This window comes from Dermacentor variabilis, chromosome 2, assembly GCF_050947875.1.
Source record: "Dermacentor variabilis isolate Ectoservices chromosome 2, ASM5094787v1, whole genome shotgun sequence".
NCBI classification, from domain to species: domain Eukaryota; kingdom Metazoa; phylum Arthropoda; class Arachnida; order Ixodida; family Ixodidae; genus Dermacentor; species Dermacentor variabilis.
Window position 1 is genome coordinate 142309081 of NC_134569.1, and position 19942 is coordinate 142329022.

At 43.7% G+C, this 19942-nt stretch overlaps 1 protein-coding gene across 2 annotated transcripts in view; it reads right to left on the bottom strand.

Moving 5' to 3' along the window:
• LOC142572787 (putative sodium-coupled neutral amino acid transporter 11) overlaps positions 1-19942 on the bottom strand; it is a 69128-nt gene that overhangs the window by 10958 nt on the left and 38228 nt on the right. Inside the window, exons 2-9 of one of the 2 annotated variants that reach the window (XM_075682142.1) lie at positions 8432-8467; positions 8087-8174; positions 7876-8009; positions 6487-6562; positions 5674-5739; positions 5482-5588; positions 1422-1501; positions 1277-1347 (exon numbers count right to left, since the gene is read on the bottom strand). In XM_075682142.1, the coding sequence (XP_075538257.1) occupies positions 1277-1347; positions 1422-1501; positions 5482-5588; positions 5674-5739; positions 6487-6562; positions 7876-8009; positions 8087-8174; positions 8432-8467 (658 nt within the window). The remainder of the gene's footprint in view (positions 1-1276; positions 1348-1421; positions 1502-5481; positions 5589-5673; positions 5740-6486; positions 6563-7875; positions 8010-8086; positions 8175-8431; positions 8468-19942) is intronic. The other variant, XM_075682143.1, reaches the window with a different exon arrangement.

Below are 19942 nucleotides of genomic sequence, written 5' to 3' on the forward strand. Positions count from 1 at the left end.
TAGTTAAGAACAGTGAATGTGTAAAAATTTGAGGAAAGAAAAAACAATATTTTTTAGCATTCTCCCACTAGTATTTTTTCTTTTCACCAGGAGTATTCGAATACAGTGGAATCTCGATTAACGGAAATCGCTTAAACGGAACTGCCTATTAAAAAAACACCATCCTCATGGTTGTTGGCTTTGTATTCATGCAGTTCTATTCAGCTTTGTCTCTCAGTAAATGGAACTCCTGATAAACGGAACCCTTTGAGGTTCTGTTCAGTCTACTGTAGTATAGTTTCAGAGTTTAATAAAATACGAATATTAGAGAAAGACTACCTCTAAATACTGAATCAAATATTTTTTCAATTTCTAAACAAAGTGATTGTTTGTATTTAGCCCATCCAGTAAAAAAAAATTTGTAATTTTTTACATTATTTGGCACATGTAATCCCATTTAAATTGTATGTCCAATCAATTGAAGAGCTTGTAAATGAGAAGCAACTGCTTTCAGTTATTGGTATGCTATGACTAGTACATTGATTAAACAAAGAAGCAGTATGTCACCAGACGCACACAAAAGGTGGGTAGTGCTCATCGAAGGAGCGAAGTACGATACGACAGCACGTTACATTGTCTTAGAGATGCAAACATGGCAAAACTCACCCAAATAATAAATTGCCTTGCCTAAATTAATACAATAAATTTGCATATAGATTGCCTAAAAGCAAGGGGTTCTTATTAAATTACTGAAAATTAGTGAAGAGGAGTTATCTGAAGTGTGCATTCGCTGGGGTCTAGCGTTTGTGTGCAGCAACCTTAGTTACCTTGCAGCAAGATCAAGTGGAACAGTCCTCGCTTGCATCAGTCTCTCTCCTTCAAGACTGCAATTGTTGTTGCCCCTTATATTTGATAAGAAACGTATACCATATTAAACTATTTCCAATTACGCATTCTTGAGTCGAATGGAAATTAAACAGCAATGACTATTCCATTCCTACTTGAAATTTCAGATAGTCACACACCCCTACCTTCCACTCTTATTGTAAACAGTTGCAAAATGTCACTTGACAACTGCTACTAAAAACACTTGTGAGCCCCGTTATATGTTTGAACAGGTGCTGAAAAAATTACCTATTTGTTTTCGGATTTTCATTTGGGCATTACTTACCCCTTCACTGAAGCACTTGGTGTAGCATCTCATATGATCATATGCGAGTACTGGATGCATACAAGATGTAGGGCGTATGTTATTTTCAATAGAAAATTACGTCACCACAAGATGAACTTTGCTTACCGAATGCAATGACACCAATGGCCTTTGTGATGCCTCTGTCAGCAAACGCATAAGAATCGGGAGAAGTGGGCCTGTAATGAACGGCGAAATGCAGTGTTTTGGCATTTGATCAAGAGAACCATGTGACTGAGTTCAGACTACTTACATGACGCCTACAAAGTTGCCTATCCGCACAATCACAAAAGTCAGGATAACGAGAATAATTAGAAGTGATGCCAGTGACACCTGGTGAAGAAAAGAAAAAAAGGTGAATCAAGTCATGAATGGAACTTTGAATGCAGGGAACCATGAACTTGTAATTAACATGCAGCATTGCCTGCTGTTGCTTGCTACAGCGTTTTTTCTTGAAAGCTCTTCCTCTTTGTATGCTTGCACTGTTGCCTGTACTAAGTCATATGCAGCACCTTGTCTTAATGATTAAGTCACTATAACCAGTCTTCGTATGGGCATGGAAAATGATGGTGGCATTGCTTACTGCAATGGAACCACAATATAAGAAAGTTGCCTTTGACATGGAAATATGTTCATTGATATTTACTATAACCATAATTTACCACATGCTAATATTGGCAAGAAAAATGTTAGATTTCATTATATCAGATCATTCATTATATCCGTGCTCATTATATTTAGGTATTTAGGTTTTACTGCACCACGTACTGCAAAGCAAATTAAACCGGTACTTGTTTTCACCTTGCAACGGACATTATTTGCTCAAAAAATAGGTTTTTAACTGATTACTTCAGGGCACATATTCCAATTTATAAATTGTAGCCAGCAAGTTTGGGATGTATATCCACTTGGAATGAATTCTGAGGATGGCCCCCAATTTTGAGATATGCCCTGTCAAACTTGTGATATAAGTGCACTGTTGTTCCACTTTCCTTTTTAACAAAACTTCATTTTATGCATTGAAATACAAAAATAACTGGAATGCCAACATAGTCTTTGCACATTTTGGGAATGAATATATCAAAAGCATTCAATTGCACACACCACACACGAAGCCACTAAACACTGAAAAGTGCTGCCATCTATAGTATTTAAAACTGTGACTAGAAGCAAGCTGACAGCTATGCTCGTCATTGATTAAAACCACAAGGTATTTCTTTTTTCGACTATAACCTTTATCAACCATATTGGCAAAACTTCTGGCGACAACTATACTTGTCATCTGTAGATAAAGGCTTAAGGTAAGCTTTTAACTATGGGCGACCCTGCTTTCTCTATTTAAACATATGTGAAATGCAGAAATGGCCTTGTAGACTAGAATTTGTATAAGATTTGTATCAAATATTTGTATGAAATTCGTTGCATTCTAGTGAAAAAACCTAATTCTACAATGAAGCAAACTTTTGATTTGGGACCTTGAAAAATGGCCATAAACAGTTCCACAAGGAAAAAAAGGGAACATAAAGTTTATAATTCTTAACTCTGCACCAAAAACAGATACCAAGTCACTTATGTCAGCTACGTCTGTCAGGGTTTCTCAAGTGTACAAATGTGATACGTATGAAATCACAGCTTGCATGAAATTTTTACGTTTACAAGGGTTTTGCAAAGGTCTACGTCCAAATATATTTCAGAGCGGAGTGTAATACATCAATTTTGTTTGCTTTAGGTGTATTAGGTGCTTACTGAATTGTGATACCATTTTGTATTGCTGAGCTACTGAATTGTAAACTTGAGTAGTTGGTTTTTAAACTTTGAAGAATTTTAGTACAATTAGCATTCTTTGGGAGCTTCACCCAGTTTGTGGTATGCATGTTTGCTTGTATCAAATCGCTTTCACGCCAACTTGTCTCTGGGTATGTGTCGCCCCCTCAATGACAAAAATTCTTTTACAATTTCTCCAGTGCTAGGCAGAATCAAACCCATATTATATACAGGGTGTTTCAGCAAACACTTTCAAAAATTCTTAAAGGTTGCTTTTGGCACCTAGCGCAATTCTGGTTCATGAGGTGGTCTACTCAAAGCGGTGGACAGCATAATTAGCTTTTTAACTAATTACCTTATGGCCCATATTGCAATTTACAAATTCTAGCCTAGGAGTTCACAAGGTGGATCCACTTGGAAGAATTCTCGAGATGACACCAGTTTCGAGGTATTAATTCCTGAACTTCGCAGAGAAATGCATTGGCGTTCCAGTTAATTTTGTGCTTAAATGCATAAAACAATGTTTTGTTAAGAAAGTAACTGGAACGCCAATGCATTTCTCTCTAAAGTTTGGGAATTAATATCTCGAAACTGGTGTCATCTTGAGAAATCATTCCAAGTGGATCCACCGTGCGAACTCCTAGGCTAGAATTCGTAAATTGCAATATGGGCCATAAGATAATTAGTGAATTTTTGTTAATTAGTCACTTATGAATTTCGATTTTTAGTGCAAATAATGTCTGCTTCTTCAAGTAGACCACCTCATGAACTAGAATTGCGCCATCTGCCACAGGCAGCCTTTAAGAGTTTTTGGAAGTGTTCGCTGAAACGCCCTGCTTATTCAGACACGTACCACGCTACGATTTTGTGGTGGTGGCGCTAGATGGTGCAGTGTGTCCAGCGGAATGCATGAAGCGGGCACGTCTACACGATGCGTTTTGTCATTGGCAATACGGTGTGCTGCTGCATTGTTTCAATGCTAATCGCACCAAGTTTACAGTCATCTTGAGATGGTTTCTGGTGGCACAAATTGGCAATCTACATCCTTCAGTTGGTGGATTTTAACCCTTTTTTCTTAAAGGTGCCCTGCAACACTCCTGAAAAAGCTCAATTGTTCAGCAGCGCTGATAGCAGCATCACGATGCGACAATTCCTTGCACTTTTTGTAATGGACGTAATGTCAGTGAGTGGTACTGGGAGGTCAGTGGTGGCACAATGGTCATTGGTTGGAAATGTAAAGCATGATTTACATTCGCATGATATTGAAAGTACTGTGGAAAAGAAAAATCTACGGCATTGCATTTTACAATCATTTTAAGTATTAACAACCATTTAGAGGGCGAGGTGTTGCGTTTTACAACCATTTTAACAGGTGAGGTGTTGCAACCATGGGAACGACGCATCAACATGCTGAGCACGTGGCACACCAACAGCCGCCTTGCACAAGCTGTTGTAACCATTAAAGTGACTTGTGGCTTCCAAGAGCAGACCAAGCGCTGCCTGATCATTGAAACCATAGGAGTGCAATCAAGAGGTTTAGCAGGCTTGGCACCCATCGTGTGCGAACTTTTTAGAGTGCAGCTCTTTTGGGTGCCCATTCCTGCGGTGAGTAGCGGTGGCGATGTGACCGAGTGAACGAGCGCAGTGAAAGATGAAAGAGCGAATGGTGGAGACCATTGAGAGCGACCCCTTCAGTGATGTGTGTGCGGGAAACTGGTGTCATGGGGACCCGCCCAACCGCTTGATGCGTACTCGTGTCTGGTCTCATCCGGACTGCTCATTTCGTACTATCGTCTGCTCCATGTCAGCTCTCGATCGCTCTCGCTTGTTTGGGTTGCTTGGTTTGGTATCATTCATGCTTTTTCTTGATTGTCATAGTTTGCGATTGTTTTGTAATCTGATCATATTCGCAACGCGAATTCTGTAGTGCTTCCTGGAAGCCACATGGCACCAGCAATTACACTGGAACATTTGACGGGTAATGTATAAAAGCCAACATGCTTGGCCCGCAGATAAGATTCTTGACAATCGCCAACTCTACATGTCTCTCTCAAATTCTTTGCTTTGATATATCAAAAAATGAAAACATATAGACCTGCGCTCAAATTTCGCATTAGGCAGTACTGTAATCGTCTGTGAATTTTTACGTAACATCAATGTTCTGCGGCTATTGGGCGCACCCTACAACGTAATGGGAAAGCTGCAAGAATTCCAAGTCGAGAGTCACTCTCATTTTGCTTGCAATTTGAAGTTTCTGCAATCGATAACTTGGCGTTTGTGTGCATTAATTACAATCACTCCTTTTGCAGTTAGTTCTTTGACATGCTAAAAAAAAGAAAGGCCTAAAGCAAGAATGACAAGCTCCAGAAAATTGTTGCAGGGCTCCCTTAAATGCAACAAACCTCATCAAATTTGGTGAATTAGATGCGAAGCAAAATGGACTTCAATGTTACCAAGCATATAAATTAAGATTTTGTCACAATCCTCCACCTATTAGCCACTATGGCTCTCACCGGTCTGTTGGCATATGCCTGTGCAAATGTACTTGCCTTGTTGAGCTTCGATATGTTTCTGTGCAGGGAAAGAGGCAGGGTGACAAATAATGAGGCCATGATAACAATAAAGTGGCGGTTGCCAAGAATGCTGTCAGGTGCCACTGAAATTAAAAAAGGTTTAAGAGAGAACAGCATGAAAGAAACCCACAAACTCGGTGGCCAAGAGCCACACGTGTGTGCACTCACCGTTGAAAATTCGCAAGAACACCTTAGTGACCGTGTCACCAATGATGACATTGTAGCTGATCATGGCTGTTGAGAGGAAGATTCAAATTATGCTCAGTTACTCGGTTCAGTTTAAAAATGAGGCATTGTTATGTACATGTTACACGTATGTATTTTTTATGCAAACAGATCTCTAAATAGTAAGCTGACAGATGGTGTTGCTTCAGCATATTGGGAGGATTTCTTGCAAAGGCAGAAATTACCTGCATGAGAAAGAAATTGTAATGTCCGCATGCCTATTTAAAAAGCTGCACTAATTAGCTTTCTATTTGTTTCTATTCACAACACATGTTGCGATTGCAAATTTGAAGCCGAGTACTATTAAAGTCGTGTGTGCTTCAGTGGGATTTTAATACTAGTGCCCCGGGATATCCATCCCCAAATTCTGCTAAAAAAATGTATCAACATTTCAATTACTATCGTCCTGGCCAGCTAGAGTGAGGCCCTTGTGAAATTTTTAACTGAAACACCAATCTATTTTGTCAGATGTTTCATGAACAGATATCTCAAAATTGGTGCTAGTCAGTATTTCTGATATTGCGAACTACAGCTTTACTAACGTTGAGCTTCAATCTTGTGATTGAAACACATGTCTTAAATTGAATATTTCAGAAATCATATGCCGGATTTTTAAAATGAACTGCAAACAATCTCTGCCTGTTTGATTAATCCAACTTAGAAGGTCAAGATGTGCTATGCGATCCTAAAAGATCTCTTCAAGCGAGTAAGAAGCATTTTCTTAAACACAGGTTATAGCCCCATTCGAGTACATACCAATGAAAGGATAAATAAACTGCATGATGGTCAAGACATAGAATCCTGGCAGGCCAAAGGCAGCTTGGACAAGGTCCTAAGCGGCAGAAGGGAAAAATTATTTTTATACATGCTGCAGACATCAAAAGCACACTGAAACAGAAGTGCCACTATTAAAGTGCAACCATTTCTTACAGCACGTTAAGATCCTATCACAAGAAAAATGGTACTAAAGTAGATAACATTTTTTTATCTCATGCATATAAATTTTTAACTCCGTATAAGTAAAAAAGCTCTTAATTGCCTTTTAAATCTCTCTCTAAGGATTGATTTGTGCATGCGAAGGCAGATTCACACGATGGACTAAATCAGTGACTAGGTTCTCAAACTGGACATCAAGTACCATATTTGTACCAAATTGGGCTTTGAGCAAGTAGTCTGCATGACCATTGCATGCACGACACGATTCAGTGCAACTTTGTGAACTTTACTCTTGTTTGCAGATGACCCATTGTGTACATTGTCTTTGAGGACCAGTTCCTTTTGTGACTAGTGGGCACAATGGTCACACATACGGTGCAGTGCACTGTTAAAGGGAACATGGGAGTGCAAGCACATGTGAATACAGATGACCACTGTTATAACAAATTACTGGGTATAACGAAGTAAATATAGAATGTTTCTTGCCAATTCCAAGCATGTAACAAACATATGCTTATGATGAATATTAAATATAATGAATGTGTCTGAGTGTCAGGTGTCACATCTTTATAACAAGGTTTGACAATCAGAATCTGGCATGGCCAGATATAAAAAATTATCGAATGTAACAAAATAACTCTAAAATGGTTTTTCGTCGGAAACAGCATGTAATGAAAATATGTTTATTAGGAATTTCAGACATAATGAAGGTATCAGTGATGGATGTGAGACTGTTATAGCGAGGTTTGCCACTCTAGATCTGAACAAATGTAACTGAATGATTTTAAAATGTTCTTAGTATATGCCTGCACGTAATGAATGTATGCTTCTAACGAATGTCTAATATAGTGACGGTAGTTTCGTAGTGAAAGATATTTCGCTATATCGAAGTTTGACTGCACTTTTATTTGGCAAGTGCGGGGGTGCCCTTTGCGGCAGACTACTTGTGATTGGTGGGACAGGCACCTTCCTTCACCTTAGTGCAGTGCATTGATGCAACTTCATAGTAATTGCAGCTGGAGTGCCACTAAAGCAAGGAAGACACACTGGCACGTTCCCTTTAACAGTTAACCACACTGTACATCAGTCTCGTAAGACAACTGCGGCGGCCAGCTTATTATTGACAGATGTCCCAGCAGTGTGCCAAATCGGCACAGTCATCAATGCATGGTGCAGCGAGAGATCTGCAAAGGATGCAAGTCGACCAACCTGATATGTTGAGGTGCCTGTGCTAATGCCAGCCTTGATTAAAATGCACAGGGAGTAGTCCGTAATGGCCGCAAACATTATCAGCAGGATGATCCCCATTCCAAAGCCAGCTTGCTTTAATGCATATGCGATTCCTGTGGTGTTACGGTGGACAGTCGTTACACTCTGCACTGCAACCATGTTGTGTATTGTTCCAGAACTTCTTACTTACCCACAACTCCTGATCCAATGATGCTGTTGATATAGTTGAAGCTGGTTTGTAATAAACTGCTCGTTTCCTGAGAAGCAGTATTGTCCTCCTAAGTGCCGGGATGGGAACGTCGTTGAAATTTCATTAGTGTGGCAGCAAACATTTTCCAAGGTCACTTACAGTTTGGGGCGTAATGTCATTTTAGCTAACTGCATGCACCTTAAGAAGGAAACTTGTTTTTACATACATGCACACACACGCACACACATGGACATGCACACGCAAGGTAGTACACAAAATGTGTTAATGTGTTACTTCAAGCACAGAGACATCAGTCATGCTTTAAGTAACGTGAGCAGTTCATACCAGCACGAGTTGCTTTGTGTCAGTGCTGTCATCGCTCTGGAAGCAGAACAATGGGAGGGTTTTAGATACACTTGAGTGATAACATGTCAGCCAAGAATGATCAAGAATGGTAACTTAAATTGAAGCAAGCTTTAACAGCAATCAGTAAGTTTTGTGAGATTTAAACCAAGTATTTTGGTGTGAATGTGTTAGAAAGTAGTTTCATTTTTAATAACTGACAGCAGTCTTTCAAATCTGATTTTGGCTCCTCAAGCTGTAAAATGTTGCACACTCGAAAAATGTGGGTCTGTCCATTAGTGGGTGGAAATTACACTTGCTCCTTATAACGATATAATTAGGCAATAATGAAAATGAATTCTTCATCCTCATAGACTGCGAAAGATGAGCTACTGGGGATTACCCATTCACATGTACTTTGTGCAGTAATTTTTCTGGGGTATGTCGGTCGAAAAAAAAAAATCTGTTTCAGGACAGTTGGGCTGGTTAGTAGTACATAGGGGGTCAAAACAGCACTGAGACGATGAGGCAAGAAGGAGCAGTGGACACACACAGATACATACAGACTGTACATGTCACAGTGACATAACATAAAAATATCGCAAACACTTAACAAAGGTGTAAACGCTTTATAACACAATGGAATAGAAGCATGTGGTTCATGCAAATGGCACTATTCCTGGCATTGTGATACACTTCCAGATTTTTTCATGTGATTTGGTAAGAGTGCCAGAACAAAGTTTTTATCTTCTTTTTGTTTAGGGATGTGCCAGTATTCGATTTAAGAGCTCACTACTTGAAACTGTCAATTTGTATTTGCGAGATTATTCGATATTGTTATTATTTGATTGAATGTTATGCTATTCTGTATGTGCTTCAGCTCCATTTCCAGAATTCTGAATTGTTGAAGTATTCGAAACTAACAATTATAAATCTGAAAACACGCATAATCTACTGTCTCAGTGAGCAAATTGCATTGCCATTATTCCAGTTCATAGCCAATATAAGCCAAATGCAAAAAATGTGTTTATTGACAGCTATAAAGAAAGGATGTTTAACATCATAGATACAGTTCACTGCAGCGCAAACAAGAAGAAAAAAAACTTTCCTCTGCGAATTACAATTGCCAGCCAATTCTTCAGACCTGCTAATAATTATTCAAACACCCCGGCGACGCAGCTTCTCTACTGAACCACTGTAAAACAGCGACTGAAGGCATCCCGCTCGAGTTTTGGGACATGACCCGTGTGTACAATGTCGTGAAAATGGTGGCCGTGAAGAATGCCATTCAGATTGCACCCCGTGCTCGAACTTTCGTTCGAGCTTCTAGTCTTCTAGAAGTGGCTTCTAGGCCTTCCTTCTGCGTCGACTCGGCGCCAAACCTTAACGAAACACACAACCTCTTAAGAATGTCTCGAAACAGCTAGAAAAGGCTGTAGACGCTTTTGTCTATGCAAAGACGGCAAATTGATGTTTTTTTTTTCCAAACATAGCCATCGGTGCTTGAAATATGCTGGCATATTACATCTGCTGTAATAACCACTATTAGTGTTACTGGATTCTATTTCGGCAAATGCACTAAGAACGTCTATCTCAAGATTTTTAAAGATGTTTTCGACCACAAATACATTTGGTCGCCGACACCCGGCACTCTTAGGTCATTAGGAAAGGGGCCAAAGCAGGCCGCTGTGGCCGTTGTGCTGTGGCGGCGGGTGGCAAATCGTCGCGAGAAGTTTCCAGCTCAGCGAGGGGCTCATCTGTGATCTGACCTGAGATTACACGCACGGGCTAGACTGAGAGCCATTAAAGCGGTGTCTGTGTTCGTGAAGTCTCGGCTATCACGAAATATTAAACAAATATATATATATATATATATATATATATATATATATATATATATATATATATATATACACCACTGCACATACTGAACATAAGCATGTTCAGTATGTTCGGTCTGCTCGGTCCTGCTGTTCGGTCCTGCTGACGTAAAAAACGGCTGAACTTTCGTTTTGCATGAAAATGCCTGAATAACAGCACTTTGCAAATGAATTGATTCCAGAGATGAAACTGCTTCCACCTTTGCAAGTGAAGAGGGTCGCTCTTTTAATGAAGAGGAAGCTTTAACTCGGGAGCTCCTAAGTAAATAAAGGGAACCGGAGAAATCTCTTTCTCGGTGTTTGGTGCACCAAATTTAAAGAGATTTGCTGTATCTAAAAGTTAAGATCTTGTAACCTTAAAATGCAGATTTTATTCAGGCAGTCCATTCTCAAAAATATTATTGAAAGTTGCAACATTTAAAAAATTCAAGCCTTACAGCTCAGTAACTCAGCAATAAAAAAACGATATCATAATTCTATAAACTGCACTAATAATACATCAAAAGCAGACAAAATCTAGGAAGTACATTATGCACCGTTCCGAAACGTACCACTAATTTGCTATATTATATGATACTTTTACAAAACCCTCGTAAATGCTGTAATGATTTCGCGTAAGCTGTAAAATTATACATCTCAAATTTGTCCGCTCTTTAGTTGCTGTAGCGGATGCAGCTTTACAGAACCGTGATACCTATATTTTTTTTTTCATGCAGGGTTACGAATTAAAAAAAAGAAAAACCTTCCCGCTTCTATCATTTTAAAACTTACTAATTTTCGGAAGGCTTTTGTAACTGGAGGGCCAAAATAAAAAAAAACAAAATACTAGTGCTTCCTACAGTCACTCGATTTTAACTATTTCTGCTCTACAAATGCAACAAAATAAATTTCAAACTGGTCCAGCGGTTGTCTCACGAAAGCATTTCCGCGTCCTACGTATATACTCGAACAAGTAACGAAGTTTGCCCCGAGCTAACGCTTTCCTCCCAGAGCGAGTAAACTTTCATTTTGCTCTCTTTCGTCCATTCGTTTTTCGCGGTCGCGGCGGTCGCAGCGTGGCCTCCGCGATCAGCTCCGGCGCCGCGCCGCCGGAGCTGATCGCGGAGGCCACGGTCGCAGTTTGGTCTTTCACCGCCGATGCAAAGGGGGCGCGCGTGCATCTCCAGCGCTTCGTGGCGCGTCAGCTTGGTGGCGCAACCCACCGCCCCGTTCCGAAGGGGACGCTCATAACATCCATCCATCCGGCGGGGCGCGTTCGACGCGAACTGCGATAGGGTGGCTAGAACCTAACTGCGATAGCGCTTCTGAGACGCGCACGTGCTGTCCGCCCGTTCAGCTGTGTGTCCACGGAACTACGCGATGAAACGCTACCCAAATATCTTCACTGCACCACTGTACACACGCTTTTTAAAGCGCGTTGCTCTTGCGAACAGCCTTGTGGGAGCCACACGTGGCGCCTTTCGTTATTGCGTATATTCTGGTTTACCAAGCTCCCCCTTTTTTTTTCCTTTTTGTATTGCAGAAAAGACAATTATTGATACATACAGCTCAACTCATTCTTTTTCCTCTCCCTTTTAGTATACGTTACGAACTTTTGTCAGATGCGCACATTGAAATGCGACGGGTTTGTTTTCGTTATGGCAGTATAACGCGGTGGCATCAAAATGGTGGCCGACTTCTCTGTCGGGAAACGCGCGCCAAGAGAATTCCGCTCGGATGAGAGGACTCGGAGGAGTTTAGTACGCTTGATGTCCATGCCAATGTATTTTAACAATCCGAATTAAAAAGGGAGAGTAACACTTGTGGTCAAATTTTCAGCGCTCATAGCACTTTCTTGTTGTTGTTATTTTTTTATCGGATTGTCGACAGCATGCCTGATACACTTGGGATTTAGTTGCCCAAGTGCAATGCACATATGATCATCGTCAGCCCGATTACGTCAACTGCAGGACGAACACTTCTCCCGGTTTCCATTGACGTCCATGCAGTTACCCATGCCTTACACGTCTCTGACTCCCGTCAGATGCCCGCAAATTTGCTAGTCTTGTCACGCCCACTTTGCCGACTTAGAATGTGTATACTTTCCCTTGGCACCCGTTCTGATACTCTTATCTCTCCCGAATCTCGCAATTAACGAAATTTCGTGCATTTGCATAAAAACACACATGCCGCTCACCGTAACGCGTGTCCTTTGTACTGTCCCGCAGTTTAGCACCTTGTTTCTGACGTTTACTGCTGTGATTACACATCAATTGTGTTTCGTCAGCTTGGCCGTTGTTTGTGACACTGCTCTAAGAATCTTTGGCTGTGTCGTGCTTGTGGTATTATGACGTATATCTCGATGAAGTCTGCTGCCAAGGGCTTAGATTCGTAGAACAGGAGAGCAGGACAGGGAAAACAAAAATGTATTCCAAACGTTCTCTCTTTGCTTGACTTTGTCTCGATATGGTAATTAAAAGATGTGGCGCACATCTTGAAACACGTCCAGCTGATTCGACCCGTGCCTAAATATGAGTAATACGTGTACAGCGTTATCACTGACACCAACTGGAAGGTATGGGCTATCTTCAATGGTCAGGCGGCGCAGCGATTGGCTCAGCCGGTGGCGCCACCGTGTCACTTCCGCGAAACACCGAGGCGGCGACTGCTACGGAGGCATGCTATTGCGCCGCTCGTTTGAAACGTGTCGGTCGTTCTAAAACTGTGGTTTTAAGGCGATCGAAGACCATTTTTGACCACCGACGCTTGAGAAAGCACGTGAAATTTACCACCACAACCATGCATATTGTGCCAAAGAAGTCAACACCACGGATATCGCAGCGATGTGCTTAAATTGTGGAGCTTTAGTGCCAGAAGCACGATCTGATCACGAGGCACGCCGTAGTGGGGGACTCCGGAATAATTTGGACCACCTGGGGTTCTTTAACGTGCACCTAAATCTAAGTACACAGGTGTTCTCGCATTTCGCCCCCATAGAAATGCCGCCGCTGTGGCCGGGATTTGATCCCGCGACCTCGTGCGTAGCAGCTCAACACCATAGCCACTAAGCAACCACCGTAGGTTGCGAAGTGTTCGTCACAACAAAGCAAGCATGCTTGTGACGTCAAACTCAAAGTAAGTTAACAAATCATTATTTTATGCTACTCAAGTGAGCAAATACGGCAGTGGACGTTCTTCAACTGTCATTTATAGCTTCATTACTTGGATCGTGCCTTGCCCCTCACAATTGTAGAGGTTTTGGCGAATTGCCAGGTGAGTGCTTTTTTTTCTCCGTTGACAAAGTGCCTCGAGCATATTTTGGTATTGTTCAGGCTCGAATGCGAGAGGTCATCATCGCTGAAACATAATAGAGAGATATAAGCTGAGCCTGAACAACGTGAAGACTGAACAAATGTGCGCTAGCATACGCTAGAGAAATGCTAATTAGCGTTCGTTCAGCCGTTCTAGACACGAACTTTTTCATGACGGCATCGAAATGCAGTTCCGCAGCTCTCTTCTTGTGCATGTGGAGGAGGAGAAGGTGTGTCAGCCTCTGCATCATTCGATTGCGCATAAATGTTTTTACTTGCCTCGGAGCATTCAAAGATCGCTTTCCTGAAGCAGCTGACGCAAGCACAGAAAACAGGAGTTGCAGGTACCGGACAACCTGGTCCATCATCTTACGCACATCTGCAGGCTTCCCCTGCAGAATTTGTAAAATGCGTTTAGTTGCAGCCGGGCCCTCGTCACGCAGGAGCGTTGGGGAGAAGCACGAGTTGCGTTGAAATCCTGCTGATGTCACAATCTGCAGCGTGTGCTCCTAAAAGCTCATTTAGGTCGTTTGCCGCGAAGTTTCGACCTTCAGCAGCGTCAGTTAAAATGCGCTCGATGCTTATCAGCTGCTCCATGCCAGGCTGTTCAAATCGCCTCCGGATCTCGCTGGTAATACGATCGATAGCGGCAAAAACTATTTTCTCTGTGACGACTTGCCGTCAAGCGCCGCAGACTCCTAAAGCTTGTGTGTGAGTTGAAGCCGTCTGGGCGGCTGCGAAACTGGGCACACGAGGTTCCTCTAGACCTAACTATTTTGCTCTTGAGTTCGTCCGCTGCCTTATAGAACGTCAAATGAGGCCTCGCCTTGACAAGCAGTCACAAAGAGCCTCGACTGCTGCTGCTTTTGCTCCTGCAGCGCGGTAAACTGGGCATTGAAGCATCCTCGGTAATTCCTCGCATGGGCCAAACGGGGCTATAGAAAGGTTGATACCCAATAAAGTTTCGAACTTCTTTATACTTTCTTATATCCTTATATGGCTGTCTTGCTGGTGCCACTGAGAGAGCTTTGAACTTGTACCAGTTCCTGCAAAGTCGCCTGCACCCTTTCATAGTTCTCAACGAACCTGCCCATTGATTTTACTCTTGCTGTCCACCTCGTTGAACACCGTGGTAGCAGTAGGGTGTTCGGTCTGGAACAATCCTGCTCACCGGCATCATTACCCGGAGGAAGTATAACGCTCGAATAAGCGGTCTTCCTGTTCTTCGATTCGAAGATTACATTGGAAACACCCTCTACAACGTTCAGAGCCCCGCCGACGACATCGCAGTTCCTTGCGACCTGCTGGAGTGCCAAACCTAGACAGTTGTTACTGCAGTGCACAAATATTGACCGCGATTCAGAATCCGTAATCTTTTTCTGCACGGCAGTAAATCTGCCTGCCGTGTTTGCGACCCCGTCAAAACAGTGCCCCCTTAGGTTGCGACGGTCCAGGCCCAGACGGAAAGCAGTGTCCCTCGCGGCTTTGGTTTACCGAGGCTCGCAGAGAGGCGCGCACCGCACCGTCCGCTCTCTGGTTTCAAACATCACAACGACCGCAGCGACACTCGTCGGCAAGCTGGCGCCGTCTGGGCTCCCGGTCGACCGTCGGACACTCAGCGGCGTTTGATGATGATGATGACAATTTTATTGTACCGCCAGATAAGGAGGCCCCCTACACCCCGTCCCCGGCACACAGGCCTCGGGGACGGGACCTCCGCGATTAGAAGCAAACAAAGAGGTCTTCGCGGCTTCTTCCGCCATGGCGGATGGCTTGTTGCTGTGGGGTAGGGTTCTCGCTCCGCAGAAGGGCTTCCCGGGCCTCTCTACGATGGGGAGCTAGCGCATTCCCAGATTATGTGGTCGAGGGTCGCTCTCGCCCCGCAGTGTTTGCACTTATCGTTTTCTCTGTCATGTATGACGTGGTATGCCCAGACCGGTTCACGAAGTTCCCAGCTTGCAGGCGCCCCCATGCGACTGCCTCTCTATTGTTCAGACTTTTATCCGGTGGTGGCACGAGTCTCCTGCGTAACCGACAATTTTCGACGATTTCCGTATAATTTTGCAGACCCCCGTCCATGTTCCGGCAGTCGGGCGGCTCCAGAGCCACCCGGAAGTGGAGAGCTCGGGCTAACTCGTGGGCCGCCTCGTTGCCAGGAACGGACGTGCGTGCAGGGGTCCAAATTAGGCTAATTTTTCTGTTCAGCCGTCTACTGGCCAGAACTCTTGCCGCTTCCGGCGGGATCCCACCCTTTCCAAAATTCCAGATGGCCGTCTTGCTATCGCTAATTATGAAATTTGCTTCCGTTCCCACGCAAGCTAGCGCTATCGCAACTTCTTCAGCCGTTTCCGTGTTGCTGCTTCTAATGGTGGCGGCCTATATGGGACACCTCGGCCTTCGACCACTGAGGCGACCGCCGCACCCGACTTGCCACTTGCCGCGTTCACGTACGCAACCGACTTGCGGTCCATCGAATTGAAGCGTCCGATTAATTCTGTGCTCTCCTTCCCCTCCTCACCGTTTTGAATATGGGATGCATGTTACGAGGGAAGGGGGGAATGATTAGATTTTCTCGGTAGGCCTGCGGGATGTTTCACTTGCCTGGTAGTCCCCTATCTGTTTGCAGGCCTACCATTTCGAGGAGCTCTGCCCGTGGTCGTTCCGCTTAATCTTTCCGAGCTGCGAAATTCTGACAGCCTCCGCTATTTCGTCCCAGGTATTGTGCACTCCCATAGAGAGGAGCTTCTCTGTGGAGGTGCTACTTGGTAAGCCTAAGGCCCTCTTTATGTACCGTCGAATGAGCGAGTCGAGTTTCCTCCTCTCCTCTGACCTGATGTTTAAGAAAGGCATGGTATAGCACCACACGCGGCTTATCACGTATGCTTGGGTTAGATTAAGCAGAGTCCTTCAATGCTACGGCACTACGGCCGTAGTAATTGTGAATGAAAGCTTGCCAAGTTCAATCTTCGGCTCCTTTAGAATACAATGCGATGCACAGTGATCAGCGATTCTTTTTTTAATGTACAGTGCTGAGTAGATGTTTGCACATTTAATTGGCACCGGATACTGCTTTTCCCATTGAGATGCGCAGACAATAATGACCATAGACATCACATAAAATCGCACCAAAACTGAAAGTCATCAAATATAAATAAGTACAACTTATTTATAAGTAGAACTAGGAAAAAAAAAGGATAAGAAAAAAAACACAAAGTCCAGTCACATAACTACACTAAAGTTACGGCACATAAGAAAATGCGGAATAGGTTCCACGTGAGGCCACATAATAAATACTCCATAGATAAACACTGTTCTCAATATTTTCCGAGAATACCGTTCGCTTCCAGAAATTTTAGAGCGCCATATTAACTCTCGCCCTTGCAATGAATATGTTGGTCATGGATGTAGCATATCCTAGAGGCTGAAGGGCCTGCGGGCCACTGCCGTTATGGTAACGTATTACACGTCAATTGCTGTGTGCTGGCATTCTAGTAGAATACAGTATAGCCTGGTCCACGTGGTCACAGGCGCATTGAGGACTATCAGCTCTTGAAATTTCGTGCAGTAAGTGTTTCGCACGAGCGGTATAGCGAGCCGGGGCAGACGGTGAACCAGCGTTTCAGAGGTTCTGCTTGTATCCTATAATGTGGGCGGCGATTCTAAATTCGCGCCAAGGGCTAACGTCATTGAATTCTGAGCAAACCATGTGGCTCTGCAACCACGGACCGAGATCTGTCTCAATTAGTGTGTGCAGCAATTCGTCCTGTGTTATAGGAATTCAATAGGCAGTCAAGGCCACACAATTAAAAAAAATAATAATAATATTGAAAATGGTAGGCGACCGCAATCTTTGAATTAGGTGTCTGTTAGTGGCACTCGATCGGTTAACTTTAGGCGAACGCAACGCACAAACCGAACTCGGAGGCAACTGTTTTCCATTAATTAGCCGGGTAAATAACATGCCGCCTTGTGTGTGACGTCATTAGTGACGTCATTACATCCGCTTTCTACTTCCGGGTTTCCAGGGATTTTGCCATAGTCGCGCTCACGTGACGGGTCTGTAACGTCTACGATTCTGTGCTTTGGTTTGCGGTAATCAGTGATTTCTAGTTCATTCTAATTATTCCAGACATTTTAGTAACCCAAATTGCAACTAAAATTGTACTCTCATATGATATCTATAATGAAACCCATGAATATTGTACTGTAGTATTTTTTTTCAATTTATTTTTAATTTTCTCCCCGGTCGTCTCGGGAAGTGAACCGGAAGTGCTGCGCAAGAAACAAGAGTATCACTCGATGCTCGTGCCGCAAATAATAATAATTTCACCTTCGCCTTTAAGAGCGGAACGCGATAGCATTCAAAGATCCCCGACTGCTTCTCACGCTTTCCCGGCAACTGCAGCTTACGTAACCGTAATGTTTTCCTGAAAACGCTGGCGGCAAACGCAGCGCACGAAGGTGAGCTTTCCGGTTCTTTCCGGTTTATGCTTGAGTTCCCGCGCAGCAGAATTACGTTTTCTCGCACTTTCGAATTACAGTCAGACGCTATGGTGTCTGTAGGTTGCGTGCAAGTCGTACTTTACGAATTTTCTGACGCACTCTGCGTTGAGAAATTCAATTAGTTCAGTAACGCCTCTGCGCCAGGCGGAGGGCCTGCGGGGATCGAAATGCGCGGTTCGGGATAATTTTCTCTCGTACGGACATCGCCGACGACACCGACGCCGGATTTTCTGCGACGAGGGGTCCCTAACGGTAACGCGTGAATACTGTGGCATCAACGCTTTGTGCTTGGCCCTGACGATCTCCACCGGCTGACGATGACGCACGGCAACAAATTCGCTGCAAGCCGTGAAGCCTGGAGCACGCCGAGACATGTTACAGCGCGCTGTGGAGGCGCCCTCGCACGAGAGGCAGTAACGGCGCTGTACTTTGCTCTTCATTTTCGCCTTTAACGTCACTCACAGACGACACATATTATGACTCACTCCTTTGAGGCAGTACAGCTGCAGGAGCATCACTGCCAGACGTTGTCGCCTTCACTATTACTATTATTATTATCGTCAAAGAGCTTTGCAAATTTCTAAGCCGCGACACATGTTACGTTGTGCCGTGCTCGTACACGAAGGCGCGATTGAGATAAATGAGAACTCTTCTCCATTTTGTCCCTTCTTTCTTCCGGTCGGGTTGCAAGATTTGCCCCGATGAAACGAAGCCGTGTGCATTTCGCGCGAAAGAGAACAAAATTAAGAAACCGCGTGTGTGTGCGCGCAGGTGTTTTCTTCGCCGCCGGCGCCTCCAGCTCCCGACCGTTATTTAAGGCCGCCGTATATAAACATTCGCGGTAGAAGAGCTGTCGTCCTGCGAGGATAATTTGACTCCCGAAGAGGAGATGCTCCTGCGAGTTCCGGCGACTATTCTTGCGCCATGCATGTCTGAGCGGAAATCCACCGCCATAGCCACAGCCAGCAGTATACCTTCTATATATATATATATATATATATATATATATATATATATATATATATATATATATATATATATATATATAATCTTAATTGCATGTCGCATATAGCACAATTTTAATACTTCAACTAAATTACTATAGGAGAGGCGGACATTACATTGTAAGAGACAACAAAATGCTTAATCGACTAGCTAACAAATTATCGTGACTTAAGTATTCCACTATTCACTTTACGGCACACGTTGCAATTCACTAATTGTAGCCGGCATGTTCGCAAGGCGAGTGTCGAAATAGAACGACTTCTCAGGATGACGCCAGTTTCGAGAATATGCGGCGTCGAACTAACGGTAAAAATTGCAGTCTTGTTCCGTTTACATTGTTGGCGACAAACACACACACACACACACACACACACACACACACACACACACACACACACACACACACACACACACACACACACACACACACACACACACACACACACACACACACACACACACACACACACACACACACACACACACACACACACACACACACACACACAGAGTTTTGCACGATATTTGGCGCGAGTCGCGTGAAACGATCCGTCGCAATCGTTCGGAGCAAACGCCCTTCGTTGTTGTTTCTCTTCCTCGGTCAAGCATGCATGTGAGCGAACGGGGGTTGCATTCGCAGCCTGTATTATACACGGTTAGCGTGCGTTGCGTATACGTGCCTATAATTGACGTTACGCAACCACGGCTTGCGCACGCGCACCACACAGACATGGGCTGATAACACGCGGAAACTGTTCGGGGTTTTTCGTTATACGATTCGGCCTCGCACGGACCCCGGTTCGACGCCGCGCTCCGCGTCGCTCACACACGCGCAA